The following is a 19,243-nucleotide window of genomic DNA, read 5'->3' on the forward strand; positions in this document are numbered from 1 at the left end:
AATTTCACCAATAATGTCAGCGGAACATATTTAGGAATTGGTTTTAATTATTAAAAGATAACAAATTAAGTTGAACAGATTTAATTAGCTTTCTGTTTTTAACAAATTAGGATAAAATCATAGTTAGAATTAAGTAGGGCTTTTAAAAGCTACTTCCATTTATGGTGTAATCATATTTAGGTCTAGGGCTTTTTAACAATTTTATACCATGTGATACAAATGAAAAGGATAAAACAATTTCAAACAAGTGCTAGTAAATTTCAACAGTCACTGTTTTGGCATAGAATTCAAAATCAATTTCAGGTGCAATGTCGAATGGAAAAATATTAGCCTGATATCTCTCAAAAAGGGATAAACGTTAACATGAGAGGATTATTAGACATTTCAAGAATTAGGTCAAACATGAGAGGATTCAATTCAAAGACTAACAAGTAATGGTGTAAACTTTTGGCTAACATTGCTATTTCTAAATAGCACCTGGACTGGAAAGCACCCAAATTGCCAATAAAAAAGAAGAAAAGGAGACAAAATAGATAGCAATTAATAAATTGATTTTGAAAAGAAACAAGAAGAAAGAACCATACTTCACCAGTCGCCTCCTCAAATAACTCTTCCTCTCTATTTTTTGCTGTTGTATAAGCCGTTAAGACAGCAATCTCGTCCGCATGACCGCATGAGGGTTTAATTTGGTTTATAGCATCCGCTCTACAACGCACAACAATTTAGTATCTTAAATCACAATTGAGAAAAGAAACGATATTTTCTGCGCAAGCTCGTCCAATTAAGAAAAGAAAAGGAAAAAAAGAGGGAATGCAGCCAAATTGCAAAATTTTGAAGACATTTTTTTTTTCCTATTTTCGACGCGAAGATGTTCGGGGAATACCGCGTTCGAATTGGGCTCAGCACCATCCCCCGAACTCGGATCCTCACTGAAAGCACTGTCGGGTTCTTTACGCTTCTTCGACAGGTCCATAATAAGATGAAGAACTCTGCACCGATTCCTTTATCAAGGGAAGGGGTAATGGGAGACAGGTGTGTTTAAGGCTTCAAGCCTTCAAGTATAGTATTAAGCTGAGCTGTTAACGGATCTCAATTTACATTAACGGATTCGCATGTTGTGAGGACTTGAGTCAAATCTAAGATTGGGTTTTGGATGGAGACAGTCCAATTCAAATCCGTCGCTCGACATTGTTTCATGATTTAAATTCAACTATTAAAATATGTGCGATCTACTTCGAATAGATATTCGAATTCGAATTGGATGGTTTAGATTTTTTTTTTGAAAACTTGATAATAGCTACCAAGGTTCGTGAGAGAGAATCGAACTCTCGACCTTTAGGTATAACAACTCTATGACATTTTGTTGGCCAAAGATGATCCAGATTTAAAATCCAATGTTCGAGTTACTTCATTGGATTTTGAGCTCTTGAAAATTGCAGTCTCTCAACCTAAAGTCGGATCCGTATCCTCTCAGGTACCTGATTCAACACAATTAAAGCGGACAGTTCAGATTTCATCTCAACCGGTGCTTGCTCGAAATGGAGATATTATTTGTGCTTTAAGTTAGATTCAATTGTACTAGTCGGGTCAAAATATTTAATGTAAAGGAGACAAAAGACAGACTCTTCGATAACTAATTTAATCCAAACAAATATATATCCGAGATATTTGTATACGAGTTTAACACAGTTTGACAGGGCACATCAAATCGTTAGAGCACTGAACTGGAGGAGGAAGCTGAACTGTTAGGTCTTGACTCCAGTTCTGCGTTGTAGGTCTTGACTCCAGTTCAGGGCCTTCTGACACGCTATTTTATAAATTAACTTGAAATATTAATTTCCTTCCAAAAGAATAAAAAGAATATTCAGCACTGAACTGTTAGGCTCAGTACAAGGAGAACCTTTAATTTATAGAAAATATTATAAAATAATAGAGGAAAAGAGAATGAATATCTTGAAATTTAGATGCATAGATGGACCAGAAAATATTCTTCCGATCCAGAGTGTGTGTATGTGTGTTTTTTTTAAGATTGCCTTGGATCCTCTGTGGCCTCCACACTTTCGGAGCTGGAGAAATTGTTTATACAAAAAATGAAATTATCCAGTACAAGTGCAGCAATAAAAATGAAATTGTTTATTCTGAACTCTTAGCTAGGGATATGAGTCTATATATTTTTATTGAATTGGTAATTAATTTGATAATAACGTACGGTTGATCTGTACTGTACATACATCATACATGCAGTGTGAAGCTAGGCAATTACGTACTTGTTATTGCAAATAAATAAATTAATGGATTGGGCTGAACTAAATCCCTACCTTTTACGCCTCATTGCAAAGAAAGTTACTGGGGACATCTCCAACTTAATTCGGTTCCGTGCAGTGTGCAAGCACTGGCGCTCAGCCGTACCGGTACCTCTTTCCAACGATCAACTCCAACAGTTACCGCTCGTACCTCTTTCCGATCAACCCCAAGAGAAGCCTTAATTACTTAATTATATGTGCAAGCATTGGTGCTCAGACGTCGTACCTCTTTCCGATCTACCCCAACAGCAACAGCAACAGCTCCCTCTTTGCCATATAATTAACCAACAATTAGAAGGCTAGCCATTGATGTACGTGGGGTTCGATCGTTTACATCTGGTTGGTTAATTATGTGCTTCTACGCTTCTTCAAAGTTGGTAATTTGGCGAATGCTATCATGTTGCATTTTAATTGTACCTATATATATATATATATATTTGTGTCTTTATTGCGTACATAATGTGATTAATTTGGATCCTGTCTTGACTGTGTTTCTATTAGAACTGTGATGAAGAATTTATATGGGTTAATTTATAAGAAAATGAGAATAGATATGTCATATTTATGTAGCTTTGTTGTGTACTTAATTGTGCTTGAAACTATGATATAAATATAATCTAACACAACACACAATTAATGTAGCAGGTTGTTGTTCCTCTATTTAACAGCTTTAAGGTTTTTTTTATTATTATTTATGTATGGCATATATATAATCATGTATTTATTCGACCATACAAAAAATGTAGCATGTTGTTGTAGTCATATAGATCATCCGACAGAAAACCAGGGGTGGACCCAATGTATTCGAGAGAGGGGCAACTGCGCCGTTATGTATTTTGAAGTTTTATATAAATTTATAGATTCGGTTCGACTTTGCCCTCTTCTGAAATTTTATGTCTCTCTGGACTTTTGGTATTTAATTTAATGTTAAATTTAGGATTAAATTATGGTAAATTTCTTGAATTGTAATTGGTAATTAGAATTACAAGTCAGAGTGTTGAAATTAAAAGCTAAAGTATTGAAAATTAGAAATTAGAGCATTATTTTTTTTTATCTAATATCCAATTAGTTAATTAATTTGAATCTGATTAGTTATTCAAATCCAATTCGTTATTTTTTTTGCCCCTCCTTGACAAAAATTCTAGATCCGCCCCTGTCAAAAGCAAACAATCTATTTGGATAATTTGTGAAGAAAAACTTTGTTCTGATCTCACCAATTCGTATTTAATTGGTCTAGATGTAAAGCATGTCACATCTTTGACATCTCCATGGAAGCACAAGGGGAGTCACTGTAGTACGGTAGATAATATGATGATTTCACAATTCTAGAGCGGAGTCGGTTTGATGAGCATCAGATCTATTTTTGAATTTGATAGTCTCCAAAAATGTCAAAGCACTGCATATATAACCCAAAATATCACATATGTTCGATCGTAAAAAGCTAGCTTTACTAATTAATTTTGGAAAAATAGATGAATTAGATTTGCTTTTGTTGCCTTTGGATCTAGTTTGGATACTGAAAATCAGAAATACTAAAGCTTTTCCATAGCTGAACATGGTAATTAATATTGCCAAAGGGTTTCCAATCCAGAGAGTAAACGAGGCCAACGGTTAATTAATTCCAAGAATATTAATTAATTAATTAATTAATTAATTAAGCGGGTCTTGACTTTTTGAATGAGAGGCCGGCCGGCGCATGTGATAAATATTAATTATGGATTTTTTGAGACTCAATTAATTAAGAAGATAATTAAGTATGTCTTGTCAACATATATACTCATTGACTTGTAACTTTTAATTTCCTTGCTTGTCAAGGTATATATTTTGGTCCAGTCAAAAATGAACATGACCTCGATCCTCCAGTCCATTCCATTCGACTCCGTATTCTCTAAAATAATTGAAAATTTCAAATTAATTATGATCTGAAAATCAGGTCATGTTCAATTCTAAACATTATTGCTTTCAGATTCCTACTTTAATTAAGAATTTGAACGATCTTAATTAATTTTGAAATATATACATATGTCACTCGTCAAACGCAGCATCGATCGATCTATTATCATATGATTCTTTGCTAGCTGTTACACTTACACCCTGCTTTATCATATATAATTTTTGCTTTAAATTACTCTTTCTCATTTTCTCTATTATTTTATAATATTTTTTATAAATGAAAAATTATCGTAAGGTTCTAGTGGCTTGATCACAGATTCTTATGGGGTATTTCTGCTTAATGCGACAATGACTAATATATGAATGCAAACGGATCGGATGATACTATCCAGAATCCAATAGTATAGCGATCCATTTACTCTCCTACATGTAACAAACTAACACCCGAGACACAATACCCGACCCGATAAACGCGAAACAAAACAGAACTCGGCCGGAGCGCGGCACGGGGACGCGCCATCCATTGACCGAGCTGATGGCGGTCATCTCTCTCTTTCGCACGGCGCGCAAACTCCACCTCTCGTTGGCACCTCTCTCTTTCATCCACATTTCTTCTTCTTCTTCTTCCTCTCACCTCCTAAACCCTAAAACCCTAGCACGATCTCCAATCCTCCCTCCTGCTATCCATCTCCGTCAGTTGCACTATCTGATCTCACCTCCGCCGTCAAACTCGAGGATTTTTCATGGATTTCTACCTCACGCGTTATCGCTCTTAAGTCCTTACTCGAGTGGTGTCAGAGAGAAGGAGAGAGATGAGGCGGCCCCGCCGAAACCGGTACAGTCGTGGGTGGATGCCTACTTGCCAGAAATGGTCCGACCATATGCGTTACTCGCTCGATTGGATAAGCCGATTGGGACTTGGCTTCTGGCCTGGCCTTGCATGTGGTATTTTTTCTTTTTGCATCTAATAATCATACGAAGTTTAAATGGTCAATTGTTTTCCTTTGTGATTTGTACAATGTGTATGAAATAATAGGTCGATTACCATGGCGGCTTACCCTGGAGAGATCCCTGATTTGAAAATGCTTGCACTATTTGGTTGTGGGGCAGTGCTACTAAGAGGGGCTGGTTGCACAGTTAATGATCTCCTTGATCGGGATATTGATGTCAAGGTATCAAAAATTCATTATAATTATCCTAGTATATAATAGTTGTATAATTTAAAAGTTAGTTGAAGTTAACGTAGATAATTTTGTGGTATAATTATGCATGGGTGACTTGGTTGAGGTTCATTGGTCAAGTTAAATGTAACATTCGGTGTAGCATTATGCAGGTGTAATACATAACAGGCCCTCAATTGATAATTGCCTGTGGTATTAATCAGAAAATGATTTCTATTCTCTGTATGACATTTGCAGTTTGAATGTTCATATGCTTATATCTATTTTAGGTGGAACGTACAAGAAGCCGCCCATTTGCATCTGGCATGTTAACACCATTTCAGGGGATCGGCTTTCTTGGTTTTCAGCTGCTTCTTGGTTTAGGCATTCTCCTTCAACTCAATTTCTACAGGTGATCTTGATTATTTTGCATCTTAAGAATTATTATTTGGTTGATTATTGTATCCTTCATTTGATACCTGGTACTTTTGCTATTAGATGTGCTTGTCACCATGTAATAATAACTAACTTATTTCATTCTGTTTTATTGCTATAACTTGCTCTTTTATTTATACAGCCAAGTACTAGGAGCATCATCTCTATTGCTGGTGTTTTCCTATCCTCTTATGAAGCGGCTTACATTTTGGGTATGCACTCTTTTCTTTTCTTTTTTCCTTTTTTTTCGAACGAGTTGGACATGCTTGTATTTAAAAATTTCAGCCCAATGTATTTGTAATTTAATTTGTTTTGCATGCCAGCCTCAAGCATACCTCGGCTTAACCTTCAATTGGGGTGCTTTATTAGGTTGGGCTGCCATTAGAGAAAGCCTCGACCCTTCAATAGTTCTACCTCTTTACACAGCCGGCGTGTGCTGGACACTTGTGTATGACACAATTTATGCACACCAGGTGTGCACTTGATTATATAATTTGATTGATTGTATATCTTTATTTTTATTTTTTGTGTTCGCTTGGTTGACCTGAATTTTTGTTTAGGATAAAGAGGATGATGTGAAGGTCGGTGTTAAATCGACTGCATTGAGATTTGGCAATGACACCAAGTATTGGATATCTGGCTTTGGTGCAGCTTGTATTGGTAGCCTAGCATTTACCGGTTACAATGCAAATCTTGGTAGGTTTTCATACATTTTATCATCTCATCTCATTAAAATTATTCATTCAATTTGATATGTCTCAGTTGATGCCAGTAAGAACTAACACCTTTTCTTTTTTGCAAATTAGAGCCAGTAATTTGACATATTTGCATTTGGAACAACCATTACATTAAGGCAACTGAAAAGCCCATTTTGTATCCCGATCTGTAATTGGGCTCTCTTTTAGAAGATTCTGCAATTTGGTCATTTTATTTACTTCATGATTGTACGTTTTAGTTTGCAAATATGGAAAATGCAGAATACTATTTGCTATGATAGAAACTTGGGTCTAATTTGTACGGGTGCCAAAAGGGAAAAAAAAATACTTTTGTCTTGGTTTCCATTGTGCCTTTTGGGGCTTTGACGGCTAATTTTAGGCTTTAATGGGGACTCTCATTTGAAGTTCTCCCAAATGCATTGACAGAGAACTGGTGTGTATTACCTCAGCCACCCCATTATGTCAAAGAACACTTGAAGGATCTGGTAACTTGAATTTAGAAATTTTGGGCCTCCCTGTGTCTTTTAGATGAATTCGGATCCTCTTTAATGTTTCTCTTAAATAAATGAGGCCCATTATAGTGGGCTTCTATTTAAACATAGAAATATCAAAAGAATTGGAAATGAGACTAATTTGTTTATGTAGGACAGCATGGCCCTTCTATCCATTCCTTGCAGCTGCAACTGGACAGCTGATGTGGCAGATCTTCACTGTTGACTTGTCAAACCGTATGGATTGCAACAGAAAGTATGTATGCTTCCATGTTTTTTTGTTAAAGCCTACTATAGTCACTTGTCTAATTTATACACTCTTTTCTTATGTTTTCTACTGATTTGATTTTGATTTTTCTGCAGATTTGTTTCCAACAAATGGTTTGGAGCAATTGTTTTTGGGGGCATTTTATTAGGCCGGCTATCTTCATGAGGTATCTAATGCTCTCAATCCACTTATACTATACCACAATACCAACCCCTAGGCCCTAGCTCTGTATACACTGCACCATTATTTTGTAATTCCTTTTATTTAAGACTCCATTATGAGTACCATTTTGTCACATGACACAAAATCCATGTACAGAAGGAATTGAAACAGTATGTTACTTTGTCTAGTACTGAGTTTTTTCTGGACTTCTTGGATCATGTTCCTGTACTTCTTTCAGCAAGAAGTGCAGAATTCTGCAGCTCGGTATTTCTGAATTGTTTATCTATAGACTTAAAAGCTGGGCCTACTGGAAAACGAATGATGTGTCTGTTCATAACCAGCTCGTGAAGCATGTTGGTGGGTTGTGCATTCGGGAATAGTAAATCTGGAGTTGATGCAGTTACGTCGAGAACAAGTCCTCAGGCTCCTCAACCTATTATTTACATTTATAGTGTAATAATAGCTGGGGGTTTGCTAGTAATAAAATTATTTTTACGCCTCTGTGTCATCTGTTACGGGTTTGGGAGTTAAATATTGGCCATAGAACTACATTAATCATTGTTTGAGTTTTAGCTTAGTGATTTTTGTAAGTACTATTTGAGGTGGTGTTTTTGTTAATAGTCGAGCTCTTTTCTTGATCCAGCGCTCTGTTTTTCTTCTTTTTCTAAAAATATTGAGTTATGATAACTCAGTAAAGTTTACAACATTTGCTAGCTTTAGTACATCTTTCCATTTTGGATTATCAATTTTAATCCGTTAAAAAATTTACACTACTATACTTGTACTGTGAAACGAAATGAAGCAAAATAGTCTACTTGTGTAGGATAAGCATTTTGAAAGGCGTGGCGTGTTTAAATTCGCACAGAGTGGATCCTTATTTTATCATGGCACTCTGACATTTGTGTGGGATAAGCATTTTGCCTTGTTTTCTATGCTTGTGTCGTGTTGTGTTGGCAAACTGTGTACGTGGTGCTGGTACAGAAAAATGATAAAAAAAATATATATATATTTTGAAACAATATACTTCTACAAGCTTCTGGAATATGTTCCTACCGACTAAATTCATCTCAGACAGAAAGGCACCTTTTGAGTTTTGACAACCTTTTTTGTTAGTGCCTCATCTTTTTTCAGTTCTAGTATTTGAAAATAGCAAGAACCTTACTTTGCAACAACCACGCCTATATCTTGTAATGATTACAACACAATTATATCAAACATGTTTCATGGCTTTCTTTGATTAAGAAGATACAATTTTGCCCTTAACTTTTATCTCAATGATAAATATCCAAGTACGTAGGCTGCTTTAAAAACTTAATGCAAGTTGAAATTGTTTATCGAAATCTGAATATTTAATGACGCCAGTTTAACATTTTTTCAAATTAGCTTTTCCAACATTTTATAAAAATTTATTCCCAATCTATTAAAATAGAGGAAAGTATGTATGTAATTTACTTTATTTCCGCTAAATTTGATAGTTATAAATATTGATCACGGTGTCAAAAATCATGTAAATTATTACAGCTTGTTTCATTCGTTGGATGCAAATCCAAATGCATCAAATCATATAACCTCTAATCTTGTGACAAAAACATTGCTTTCTATATAAAAAGTCACACACTCGAAATCCGGATGAAAAATTCGTCATAAATATTAAACTAGTTGGATGATTTCACCCTCAATTTTACTCAAGAAAAAAAAATCATATCTTCACTTGAAAATAGTCTAAGGGCATATACATTAATAATTTCACTAATTGTTATTAAAACTTTATGATAATTTCATAAATAAAAAGATTCGTTCGATTATCAGATTGACAAAGTTTAGTTTTGAAATTTCCGCCAGATTCGTTTCAATAAAATTGATTTTAAACTATCATGCTTACAAAAAAAAGTATATTAGTTCATTTATCTCGTAAATTAATTTCTGATATATATGAGAATTTTATTTAAATTTTGAAATGTCAAAAACAATTAAAATTAATTATATCTTTTAAAATTTTACTCGTAGTTTTAATGTTTTATCAATGTAGATGTTCCAATTCAAATATTTGTAAAATGATTTGAGGAGAAAATATCTTTCCTTAAAAAAATCGAAACAGCGGTACAAAAGTAACAAAACAATGAATGAAGATTGTGAGAATTGAGGAGGGGACACATGTCACCGTAAAGTGCTACGAAACAAAACCAAAGAATGAGAATTTAATGTAGGCACAGCATGGAAACAGCTTGAGCTTAGCTGTAACGCAATGAGAAATTAACATATATATATACAACACATTATTGGTCGCTTCATTGTAAAAATATTGTCACGGACTCACGGTTGAGACTTGATATTTTCCCTTTTGAGAATGCCCAAATCAAATTTGAGCAGAATTTTTTTCTGAAATATATTAAATATTTTGTCGGAAAAAAAAATTATGCACCAAAAGAAATTAAATAAATGATTTGATCTTTGTAGGCATTTTCTAAGGAGCTGAATCAACCAAATTAATGAGAACTGGTTGTAAGATAAATATACAAAAAAATATATATATATATAATCGATGGGAAGATATAGCACTTTTAAAATAAAGTCAAAGCCCAAACATTTTACGATATAAAAGGTGATATATATGATATTAGTTGAAATTGAAAGACCGAACAGAAAGAAACAATGTAAAAATAAAAATGAAAAAGTTTCTGGATAAGGTCAAAAGAGAGTCAAAGCAGAAGTTGAAAGGAAACCGCAACTTTCCCTAACTTGGTGCTGGAGCTGGAGCTGCTGGACTGGTGGATACATTTTCCAATCTCACCCTCAATTTTCCAGTATTTCAAATTACATACTCATAATAACACACACACACTTTTGTCCTTTCATAATGTAGCCCTTTGGATACGAATCCCACGGCTCAAATTCAATGGAAATTTAAATATATACCATAACACAATTTGTAAATGAACCCACCCAGTATCACCTCCTCTTGAATAAACTATGCTCTTCTCTTCTTGTATAAATAGGCAAAAACCATACACCTCCATATCATGTATAAACCCTGAACAACTCAATATATATACACAAGCTATCAAGTTGTGCTTTGCCTTGTTAATACTACAAGTAAAAATCCATAGTTTTCTTTCATTATCTATCAATGGCTTCATCTCGTGTTGTTATCGCTTCTCTTGCGTTTCTTCTCTTGACCCTCTGTTTGGTGGAGTCTCGTCAAATGCTTGAAATAAATGCGGTATTTACTTTGATCACTTGTGCTTATTTATTTAAGTAATTAATTTATCAATTTTGCTTATTGTGTTTCTATTTTATGACGAAATCTGATATAACTGGTTCTACAATTGCAGTCTGAAGTGAGCAAAGCAGGGGGCATTGGTAAGATGTTTACATTTTAGCTTGTAAATTTTATATTTTCTCTATGAAATTAGCTATAATATATAGGCCTATTATTATTCTACAGTACCATGTTTTCAAAATCATTAACTAATCTTAATTACTCTCGAATTTATGTACAGTTCAGTTTAAATTCAAGAAGGGATTAACGCTTCTTTATTTTAAATAATGACATAGAAAAAGCCTAAAAAGTTATACTAACAGTCATAGCTTGTACAATTAAAGGAGGACTTGACCCTCATTTCTATCTCAAAAAACAAAAACAGTCATAGCTTGTATAAAGCAAACCCCCAAAAAAAAAAAAATAATATACAAATTAGCAAAATGACATACAAAGAAAAAATGGAGTACATGAAATTATTTCCACTTCCTTTGCAATCTACATATCTATAATGATTAAAACTTGGTTATCAGATTGCGGAAGCACATGCTTGACGAGGTGCCAGCAGTCGTCGAGACCGAACCTCTGCAAGAGAGCGTGTGGCACGTGCTGCTCTCGGTGCAGTTGTGTTCCTTTAGGCACCTACGGCAACTACGACTCTTGCCCTTGCTACCGCGACATGACCACCAAAGGCGGGGAGCGCAAATGCCCGTAATGATGTATGTTAAACATCGACATCGACATCGACTACAAAAATGCATCTTGTGTTAGTTGTTGAATGTGTTTCAAATGGTTGGTAAGTGTAATTTTTGAAGTATAAGCATGATATGTGCACCTTTTCTTCATGTTTAATGTACCTCTAGTTTTCTAGTATGAAGAATCTGTGAAGCTATGTGCCTATGTGAATAATAATAATAACGGTACAATTTTCCAATTTTGGTGTATCTTTTATCTTTTTAAATGAAACTGATTTTTCGTCAATTGGGCCTAATGGGCTTTTAAAGCCCAAATGAGTGGGCTTGCGGCTTTGTCTACCGATCTTACACTAGTTTCAACTTCTTTAACATGAACTTTATTTTTCAACTTCTTTAACACGAATTAAAGTTAAACATCTGTATTGACTATAATTGTTGTTTACTCTGCTTAATTTACTTTGTAAGTACTTAAAATCAAACAATATGAGAATATTGTGAAATATGATGTGTACATTGAGAAAATGTTATATATTATAGTTAACAGTTTGATTTTGATTCTAAAAATAATGGAGATTAAAACTTTTGAATATTTGAATATTAGCAGCTAATAATTGAGGAATTAGGGTAATTTGGTGGTGACTCCAAGAAATTAATTGTCATTGGCGGATAATATTGAGAGGAGGAATGATGGTGAATGACAATGAGCTTATATTAATTGGTTCTGGTACTTTTTTTTTTTTTTTTTTGATGGGAAAGCCCGTAGGCGTATTGGTTCTGGTACTTAATTGTTCATCACATGCTCCATTTAATGGTTTTAAGCATTCAATGTAACAAACTGATCCTCCCTCCCTCCCTCCATCGTTGACTAACGCTGGTCCTTCCTCGTTCATTTTCTCTGACGATTTCAATGTAAAAAACTTTTTTATACACGAATCTCAACACATGATATATATATCAATTATTGAGATTGAAATAACATGTTCATGTTATTCCAAATTAAAGCATATTAATTTATATTTATTCTATCATCTATATATTATGCAATACAATCTCAAATAATTAAGATGAAATTTCTCCATCTTAATTAGGATTTATCATATCATTTAGCTAGGCCGGCTTCTGAGTTCTGATTATATATATATATGAGGTGGGCTACGGTGAGTTGCGAAGTAAAGCGACTATTTTACTTCACGCTCATATTTTGCGATTTTAAAGTTCAAAATGTCGATCCGAACCGTTCATCTTGTTCTCTATATTGAAATGTGCTTGGAGACCAAATTTTATATTTTTTGGAATTTTTTACTATTTATTAAGCAATTTTGAAAGTCGCTGATCTGATGGTCCAGAAAATTTTACTATTTTTTACTGTTTACAGCAAAACAACAATTTTAAAAAATGCTTAATAAATAGTAAAAAAATTCCAAAAAATATAAAATTTGGTCTCCAAGCACATTTCAATATGGATTAAACATCTAACAGTTCGGATCGATCGTTTGGACTTTCAAAATAAAAATACGGCGTGAAGTAGAAACGCGTTTTACTTCGCAACTCACCGTAGCCCATCTCATATATATATATATATATATATATATAGAGAGCTAGGCTACGGTGAGTTGCGAAGTAAAGCGACTATTTTACTTCACGCTCATATTTTGCGATTTTAAAGTTCAAAACGTCGATCCGAACCGTTCATCTTGTTCTTCATATTGAAATGTGCTTGGAGACCAAATTTTACATTTTTTGAAATTTTTTTACTATTTATTAAGCAATTTTGAAAATCGCTGATCTGATGGTCCAGAAAATTTTACTGTTTTTTACTGTTCACAGCAAAACAGCCATTTTTAAAAATGCTTAATAAATAGTAAAAAAACTCCAAAAAATGTAAAATTTCGTCTCCAAGCACATTTCAATATGGATTAAATATCTACCTCTATATATATATATATTGCTTCCTGCATTGAAGTTTTAGAGCCTATCGATCCAAGCATATATATGCAATGGGCAGTTGAGTATATATATATATGGAATATCACTGTGAGTTATGCTATTATATTTGCATATGCATTATTATTATGTGGTATATAAATGTCAAAATGATAATTAGTTTTTGGTCAAGTGATAAAAGACAACGTCAGTCATTCGTAAATTAAAGATTGAGTCCATGAAATTATTTTACGGAAATTGAAAAATTAGACCTCCTTCTAGGGGTGTAAACGGAGTGGACTCGGAGCAAATAATGCTTATATCATATTTGTATTCGTATTTATTTTTCAATGAGCGGATATGAATACGGATACAGACGGTAAACGAATATTAAAATTCAAAACTAAATCCGTCTTAAACAGATATAGAGCAGATAATCCACAAATACGAATATGAAATGAATAATGGTCAGATAATTGACGTATATAAAGTTTTAAGATATAAATATTAATTAAAAAATTAAATATAAATATTAATGTTATAAGTTGATGGAGAGATTGATGTTAGAAAGATCGGAGATATTCTATATATGTAATATATAAATATAAATAAAATAAATAAGTGGTAACAAAAGATAGTATAGTGTAGTGGTTAAAATCTTGACTGTTGAGCCTCTCATTCCAAATAACAAGGATCTGGGGGTAAAACAATTCTTCTTTTATTACTTGGCGTTGGGAGTGAGTAGTAGTAGTAGTGGGGATTATTGTATTCCGGATGGATCTGGATATATTATATATATCCTTTCAAATTTTAAAAATTCACAAATTATTATTTTTTAATTTATCTTTTTATTAAAACTCATTTAAAAGTGAGAGCAAACCGGTGATTTTTCTACTTCTGTCATTCATACAGTGATATTTAAGTATATATTTAAGCAGTGACATTTATGTATATGCTAGTGGAAACGTTAAAAATAGAGAAATTACACATTTGCTCTTGAAAATTGACTATTTAGAAGATTGATATTTTTGTAAAACATATTACATATTTTATTTTATTTTTAATGAAAGATAAAATGTGTATTTTATAAATTTAAAATGAGTTTTAATAGAAAAAAAAAACAATAAAATGAATAAGTTGGTGAGAGTTTGAAATTTAGAAAGGTAAATATGAACTTTAGATGGAATAATGAAAATCCCCCTAAAATTATTTTAAATACCGGTGGTGTCAGGTGTCAGCTGGCCAATCACATTTTCACTCTCATATTCACCACATTTTCACAAGGCCTAGAAATATTTCTCTTGGGCCATCTCTGAGCTGGGCCGAAGCAGTGAGTTTTAAGTTCATAACTCTGTGCTGCAAATCACTTAAAATAACAAACAAACAAACAAACATAACATCACTAAAATTAATTATTCCAGGGGCACAAGAGGAACAGGTACAACAAATATACATATACACTCTAACATGTTCCATAAAACATTATTATCAACTCCAACTCTAATAAACCTCTCACATACCAAAAAACAAAAACCCAAAAAAAAAGGAAAAAAATTCCAAAAACTCATTAATTATACTAATACCATTACATAAAAGCTCAAAATTATCCTCATTGGAAAGCAAGAGCAACCAATGCATGCCATATATATATATAGTCTAGTTCAAGGGCACTTTGGTCGCTGATTGTGAGGGTTTCGCATTTGGTCGTAGCAGGGGCAGACATTGCGGGTGTCTTGGCCGGTGCCAGGTGGCACGCAATTGCACTTGGAGCAGCACACGCCACACATTTTGAGGCACATCTTGTTCTTCCAGTTATTGCTGCATCTCGTCTGGCATGCTGAGGAGCAGTCTGGTTTCACGGATAATCACAGTAATTGTTAGCTTTGCATAATATATTGCTATTTTTTTTTTAATTATTTTACAAATTTGTAATTGAGATCATATATTACACTGGCATATGAACTTACTTATCTGCTGAGGATACTGAAGCAGAGATCTTCCATTGTTCATCTCCTACAATTTTATAATAGGGAAAAAAACATCAGTCTGAGAAATTCAATCCATCCAATTGAAATCAGATGGCTCATTTTAATCATACCATAAAACAAGGCAGCTGAGAAATAAGTCAATCAATCTCAAGTTTAATAGTTTTTTTTTATTTGGAAAGAATATTTGATTATTTAAATTATAATCAAGTAGCACCAATACATCTAAAAATATATGTACCGACAACCGAAAAGATGTTGCATGTAAATTCAATTCAACACAGCCACAATTGATAAGGAATAGGTCATCATATCTGATTTAAACACACAACCTAGCTACTAAAAGAACAAAATATTAACAAAGAGAGGTGAGGAACATACAATGTCAGCAAGCACAGATCGTGATTCAACAAGATGAACGGCTGTGATGAAAAGAAGAAGAGCTAAAAGAGAAACCCTAGAGAAAGCCATATTGAACTTGGGAGGAAAATGCTAACTCTAGCTCCAGTACTAGTACTATTGTACTAAGTGGAGTGTGAACTGTGAGTAATTAAGTGTGTAGAAGTGGAGAGGATGCATCTATTGCTGGTGTACATTTATACAAGGGTTTAGAGGAAGGAGGAAGGAAGGATGCTTCCTGTGGCCTGTGGGGGCAAACCCATGTGATGATTCTGAAATTTTTCAAAGAGATTTGAAGAATGGTTGATGCTTGTCATGTGCACTTTAATTAATTAGCTACCAAATAGATGTAGTACTTTGACACAGGTCAAAACCCATGAGCGCCTGTCTCTTCTTTCTAGATACTTCTCTTCACCTGCTTCCGGACCAAGCCAAAATTGTAGAGTGAGAATGAGATACATACATGATAATTATTTTGAATATTAAATGTACTTGTATTAAAAAATTATAGAAGAATATAAATATAAAAATATATATTTAAAATTATATATTTTGAGCCCTGAAAGAAGTGCTGCCCCCTTTGACTTTCTGTGACTTTATGTGGCTCTGCCACTGCCGACTTCAAAGTTTTCTTTATGCTGAAAGAAAGGCAAATTTCTCAAGAACACAACACTCATTGGATATAACACATTTTAGAATTATTCACGTTAGACCTCGTAAACCTGTGAACATGAGAGATCAAATTATAGAATTTGAGAGATGTATTTTTGGTTGGATCAAATATGCACGACATACAGTTTGGGCCTGATCGGGCCTGGCCCAGGTCCCCGCCCATTCCCCATTTAAAATGTTTTTGAGAAAAACAAAAATGACAGTATCAGATATGAGGGTAATAATGGGATTTTATGTTTCTATTGATATGACATATGAGTATTTACTTTCTAAGGGTATGTTCAACTTTTTTTCTTTTTTTTTTAGATTTTGAGAAAGGGAATGGCTTATTTATTTTCTCCCATTTAAAAGTTTTTTTCTCACGACAGAGATATTCTATCATTCCATTCACCTTCTGTGTCACTTTATCTTGTGCGACAATTTTTGAATACAACATCACAGGAAAGTGAGGAAACACATCGAATTATTCCTTTGTCAATGTATAAGACAAATATGGATCTTTCCTTGTTATGTTTATTTAAGTTTAACAGAGATTTAGAAAAAGTATTTTCTTTGTCACTAAATAATAAAAGAAAACAAGAATTATACAAACGACAACCACCACAACAGCAACAACAATAATAGAGATCCAGCCAGGCAGATGCTTAGATAACAATTTTAGATTTTTTTAAGCTGGAGCCACCAAAAAAGTCTTGTTCACAGCTCCTTGTTGTGGCCATGTACAGTAGTCTCTGATTTTGGTTCTGCACTATGTTTAGATCCAGCACTGATTTCATACTGGTGAGATCCAGTGCAGCATGAAGGCAGGTAATTCTGCGTCAGTTCTGCTGGACCTTTTAGGCGTACTTTGTTTGCCTTCTTAGGGCTTTCTTGGGATTTTTAGGTAGAAGAACTTACTTTTCAAACAATGTCTGCCGAAAATATTCCAGATCTTTTGAATGGTTTAGGATTTAGGGTTTAGGGTTTAGGGTTTGGGACTAAAGGCTTGGTTATTGTTGTTGTTGTTGTTGTTGTTTTGAAATGGTACGTCAGCATTCTGGTGAGGTACAGATGTCACAACCTGACTGGCATACATGTGTCGGGTCTCAATTGGGTCTCATCAGATGCCTTGGAGCTTCTCGGGGAATCCAAACCACTAGTATTGTGGCTTGATTTATTTATCTGAGATGACTTAGAGCTGTCAGGTGAGAAAAAAAGCCCTAGATGAAGATCCGGAACCAGAACCAGATTCTTCCACTTCACTTATCTTCACCTCCAAATTGGGGATGCTGAGTTTGGTGTCAACCACAGCCTCACTCTCTAATTCCTTGCACTCTTCAGGGGACTTTCTGGGCAATGGGACAGGTGGCTTCTTCGAATTGTCTCTCAAGGTGGCATCAGACCCACCTTGCGCCTCACTACTTCCTTCACGGCAGAGGTAAAGTTGGAAAATCATCTTTCTCATAGACATACTCGCCTGAATGCCTATCTACCCTGCCACTTATATAACGACCCGTTCTTAAAAAAACAGGTAGCTTGGTGGGACCAAGGTTTGCATCTGTTTTTGAGTCCTGTTTGGAAGTCTCGGTCCTATTGCTGGACTCATCTGCCAGCGAGTATAACAGAGATATAGAAAAATTAATTACATTGTCACTAAATAAAAAGAAAATAAGAATTATACAAATGACAACGATAACAATACAGATCCAGCCAGCTGCTTAGATAACAATTTGAGAGTACCTTAAGCGGGAGCTTGCCAAAAAGATCTTGTCACAGCTCCTTTTTGTGGCCATGTACACTAGTCTCTGATTTTGGTACCGCACTATGTTTCAATCCAGCTCAGAAGGCAGGTTTCGATTCAGCACCAATTTCATACTTCGTTTACATTCTTAGGGGTTTCTTGGGGGTTTTTGGTGCTAACTGTAGAGAGAGTAGATCTGGATAGATGGTGTTCAATTTAGCCTAGACTTTCCTGGGGATTTTTTTTCTATATTTGGGGCAGAGTGGAGCTCTCGATTTTAGATTTAAAATGGAGTCAGGCAAACGGAAAACTGAAGAGGGGAAATTGTAATGAAGAGAAAAGATAGACTGACGGGATCCAAGAGTGGACTTATTTCAAAAAATGGGGCGGGGGGACCACATTTCTTGTGGGCGTCGAGAAACTGCACGCAGTTTATGAAAAGACAAAACCGTCTGCCGAGAAAGGAAGTTAGAACAGCAGTTACGGAAAAACGTACATAGTTTATTCCACCCGCTGATTCACCTGATCTGTATATGCTAATCAATATCTCTAAATATTTCATCCTGATAGAAAGAATCACAAAGATTGCCTCATCTCTTCAGTCTTTTCCTTTTCTGACCCGGTGACCCCCTCCCCCCAAATAGAGTGATATATTTAATGTTAATTGTGCAAGTTTGAACACCAACAAGTAAAAACAAAAAAAATACGAGGGAAAATGTTCGATTACATATATGGTCGCTTAGTAGAAAGAAGTGCTGCGTTAGGCCAAGGTCAGTCATTCTGTAGAACAACATATGATCTGTATCAAAAAGAAACGTCGACAGTACTGAGTTTAGTAAACATGGCAATTTTGAAAAAATTTAGGGGCAATTTTAAATCATGCTTAACAATTCAACATGGCCATGTCATTTCTAGAGTAATTATCAACCTATATACTGCTTGTGAGTTGTATCCAAAACATTATTTCATATGATGATCCCCGTCTGTTAAAATAAGCTGACATGTTATATCCCTATGTTTACTCTCACTTGGAGGACTGATTCGTTACTAATATTTGGAAGAAGGAAACAACACATACCAGATTTAGAATTGCTACATGCCATATTTGCAAGAAGGAAACAACACATACCAGATTTAGAATTGCTACATGCCTTGATGAGAT

General features: G+C 34.4%; 3 protein-coding genes and 1 long non-coding RNA gene across 6 annotated transcripts; 2 read left to right on the plus strand and 2 right to left on the minus strand.

Annotated features, from left to right (window-relative positions):
* Nucleotides 1-4,627: 4,627 nt before the first annotated feature.
* On the plus strand, nucleotides 4,628-8,072 carry LOC144557367 (4-hydroxybenzoate geranyltransferase 2-like). Of its 3 annotated transcripts, none has more exons than XR_013512634.1 (9): nucleotides 4,628-5,141; nucleotides 5,233-5,368; nucleotides 5,647-5,768; nucleotides 5,934-6,003; nucleotides 6,115-6,264; nucleotides 6,352-6,487; nucleotides 7,153-7,254; nucleotides 7,362-7,432; nucleotides 7,667-8,072. XR_013512634.1 is itself a non-coding variant. In XM_078305934.1 (9 exons), the coding sequence occupies exons 1-8, from the start codon at nucleotides 4,732-4,734 to the stop codon at nucleotides 7,429-7,431; spliced, it is 1,191 nt and encodes a 396-aa protein (XP_078162060.1). In that variant the 5' UTR covers nucleotides 4,628-4,731; the 3' UTR covers nucleotide 7,432; nucleotides 7,667-8,072. The 3 variants fall into 3 exon arrangements, 1 of the variants encoding a protein (XP_078162060.1); XR_013512635.1 differs by having other exon boundaries at nucleotides 7,779-8,072; XM_078305934.1 differs by having other exon boundaries at nucleotides 7,158-7,254.
* A 2,321-nt stretch (nucleotides 8,073-10,393) lies between these two features.
* On the plus strand, nucleotides 10,394-11,613 carry LOC144557057 (gibberellin-regulated protein 1-like). The gene is made up of 3 exons (XM_078305609.1): nucleotides 10,394-10,648; nucleotides 10,761-10,788; nucleotides 11,221-11,613. The coding sequence occupies exons 1-3, from the start codon at nucleotides 10,556-10,558 to the stop codon at nucleotides 11,400-11,402; spliced, it is 303 nt and encodes a 100-aa protein (XP_078161735.1). The 5' UTR covers nucleotides 10,394-10,555; the 3' UTR covers nucleotides 11,403-11,613.
* Nucleotides 11,614-14,700: 3,087 nt separating this feature from the next.
* On the minus strand, nucleotides 14,701-15,865 carry LOC144557263 (gibberellin-regulated protein 2-like). The gene is made up of 3 exons (XM_078305809.1): nucleotides 15,672-15,865; nucleotides 15,273-15,318; nucleotides 14,701-15,154 (listed from the first exon to the last, which is right to left on the minus strand). The coding sequence occupies exons 1-3, from the start codon at nucleotides 15,759-15,761 to the stop codon at nucleotides 14,967-14,969; spliced, it is 324 nt and encodes a 107-aa protein (XP_078161935.1). The 5' UTR covers nucleotides 15,762-15,865; the 3' UTR covers nucleotides 14,701-14,966.
* A 983-nt stretch (nucleotides 15,866-16,848) lies between these two features.
* On the minus strand, nucleotides 16,849-19,213 carry LOC144557062 (uncharacterized). The gene is made up of 3 exons (XR_013512545.1): nucleotides 18,081-19,213; nucleotides 17,140-17,946; nucleotides 16,849-17,104 (listed from the first exon to the last, which is right to left on the minus strand). It is a non-coding gene; the product is annotated as an uncharacterized LOC144557062 (long non-coding RNA).
* Between the last annotated feature and the right edge of the window lie 30 nt (nucleotides 19,214-19,243).

This window comes from Carex rostrata, chromosome 7, assembly GCF_964058835.1.
Source record: "Carex rostrata chromosome 7, lpCarRost1.2, whole genome shotgun sequence".
Classification (NCBI taxonomy): Eukaryota; Viridiplantae; Streptophyta; class Magnoliopsida; order Poales; family Cyperaceae; genus Carex; species Carex rostrata.

What these genes read in the sequence shown, in the direction of transcription:
- LOC144557367 (XM_078305934.1), top strand. Translation starts at nt 4,732, where the DNA reads ATGGCGGTCATCTCTCTCTTTCGCACGGCGCGCAAACTCCACCTCTCG. An exon ending in CTTCAACTCAATTTCTACAG is followed by an intron (nt 5,769 to 5,933) that starts GTGATCTTGATT and finishes TTATTTATACAG; the next exon opens with CCAAGTACTAGGAGCATCAT. An exon ending in ACACAATTTATGCACACCAG is followed by an intron (nt 6,265 to 6,351) that starts GTGTGCACTTGA and finishes ATTTTTGTTTAG; the next exon opens with GATAAAGAGGATGATGTGAA.
- LOC144557057 (XM_078305609.1), top strand. Translation starts at nt 10,556, where the DNA reads ATGGCTTCATCTCGTGTTGTTATCGCTTCTCTTGCGTTTCTTCTCTTG. An exon ending in AAATGCTTGAAATAAATGCG is followed by an intron (nt 10,649 to 10,760) that starts GTATTTACTTTG and finishes CTACAATTGCAG; the next exon opens with TCTGAAGTGAGCAAAGCAGG. An exon ending in GAGCAAAGCAGGGGGCATTG is followed by an intron (nt 10,789 to 11,220) that starts GTAAGATGTTTA and finishes CTTGGTTATCAG; the next exon opens with ATTGCGGAAGCACATGCTTG.
- LOC144557263 (XM_078305809.1), bottom strand. Translation starts at nt 15,761, where the DNA reads ATGGCTTTCTCTAGGGTTTCTCTTTTAGCTCTTCTTCTTTTCATCACA. An exon ending in GATCTGTGCTTGCTGACATT is followed by an intron (nt 15,319 to 15,671) that starts GTATGTTCCTCA and finishes ATAAAATTGTAG; the next exon opens with GAGATGAACAATGGAAGATC. An exon ending in TCAGTATCCTCAGCAGATAA is followed by an intron (nt 15,155 to 15,272) that starts GTAAGTTCATAT and finishes CCGTGAAACCAG; the next exon opens with ACTGCTCCTCAGCATGCCAG.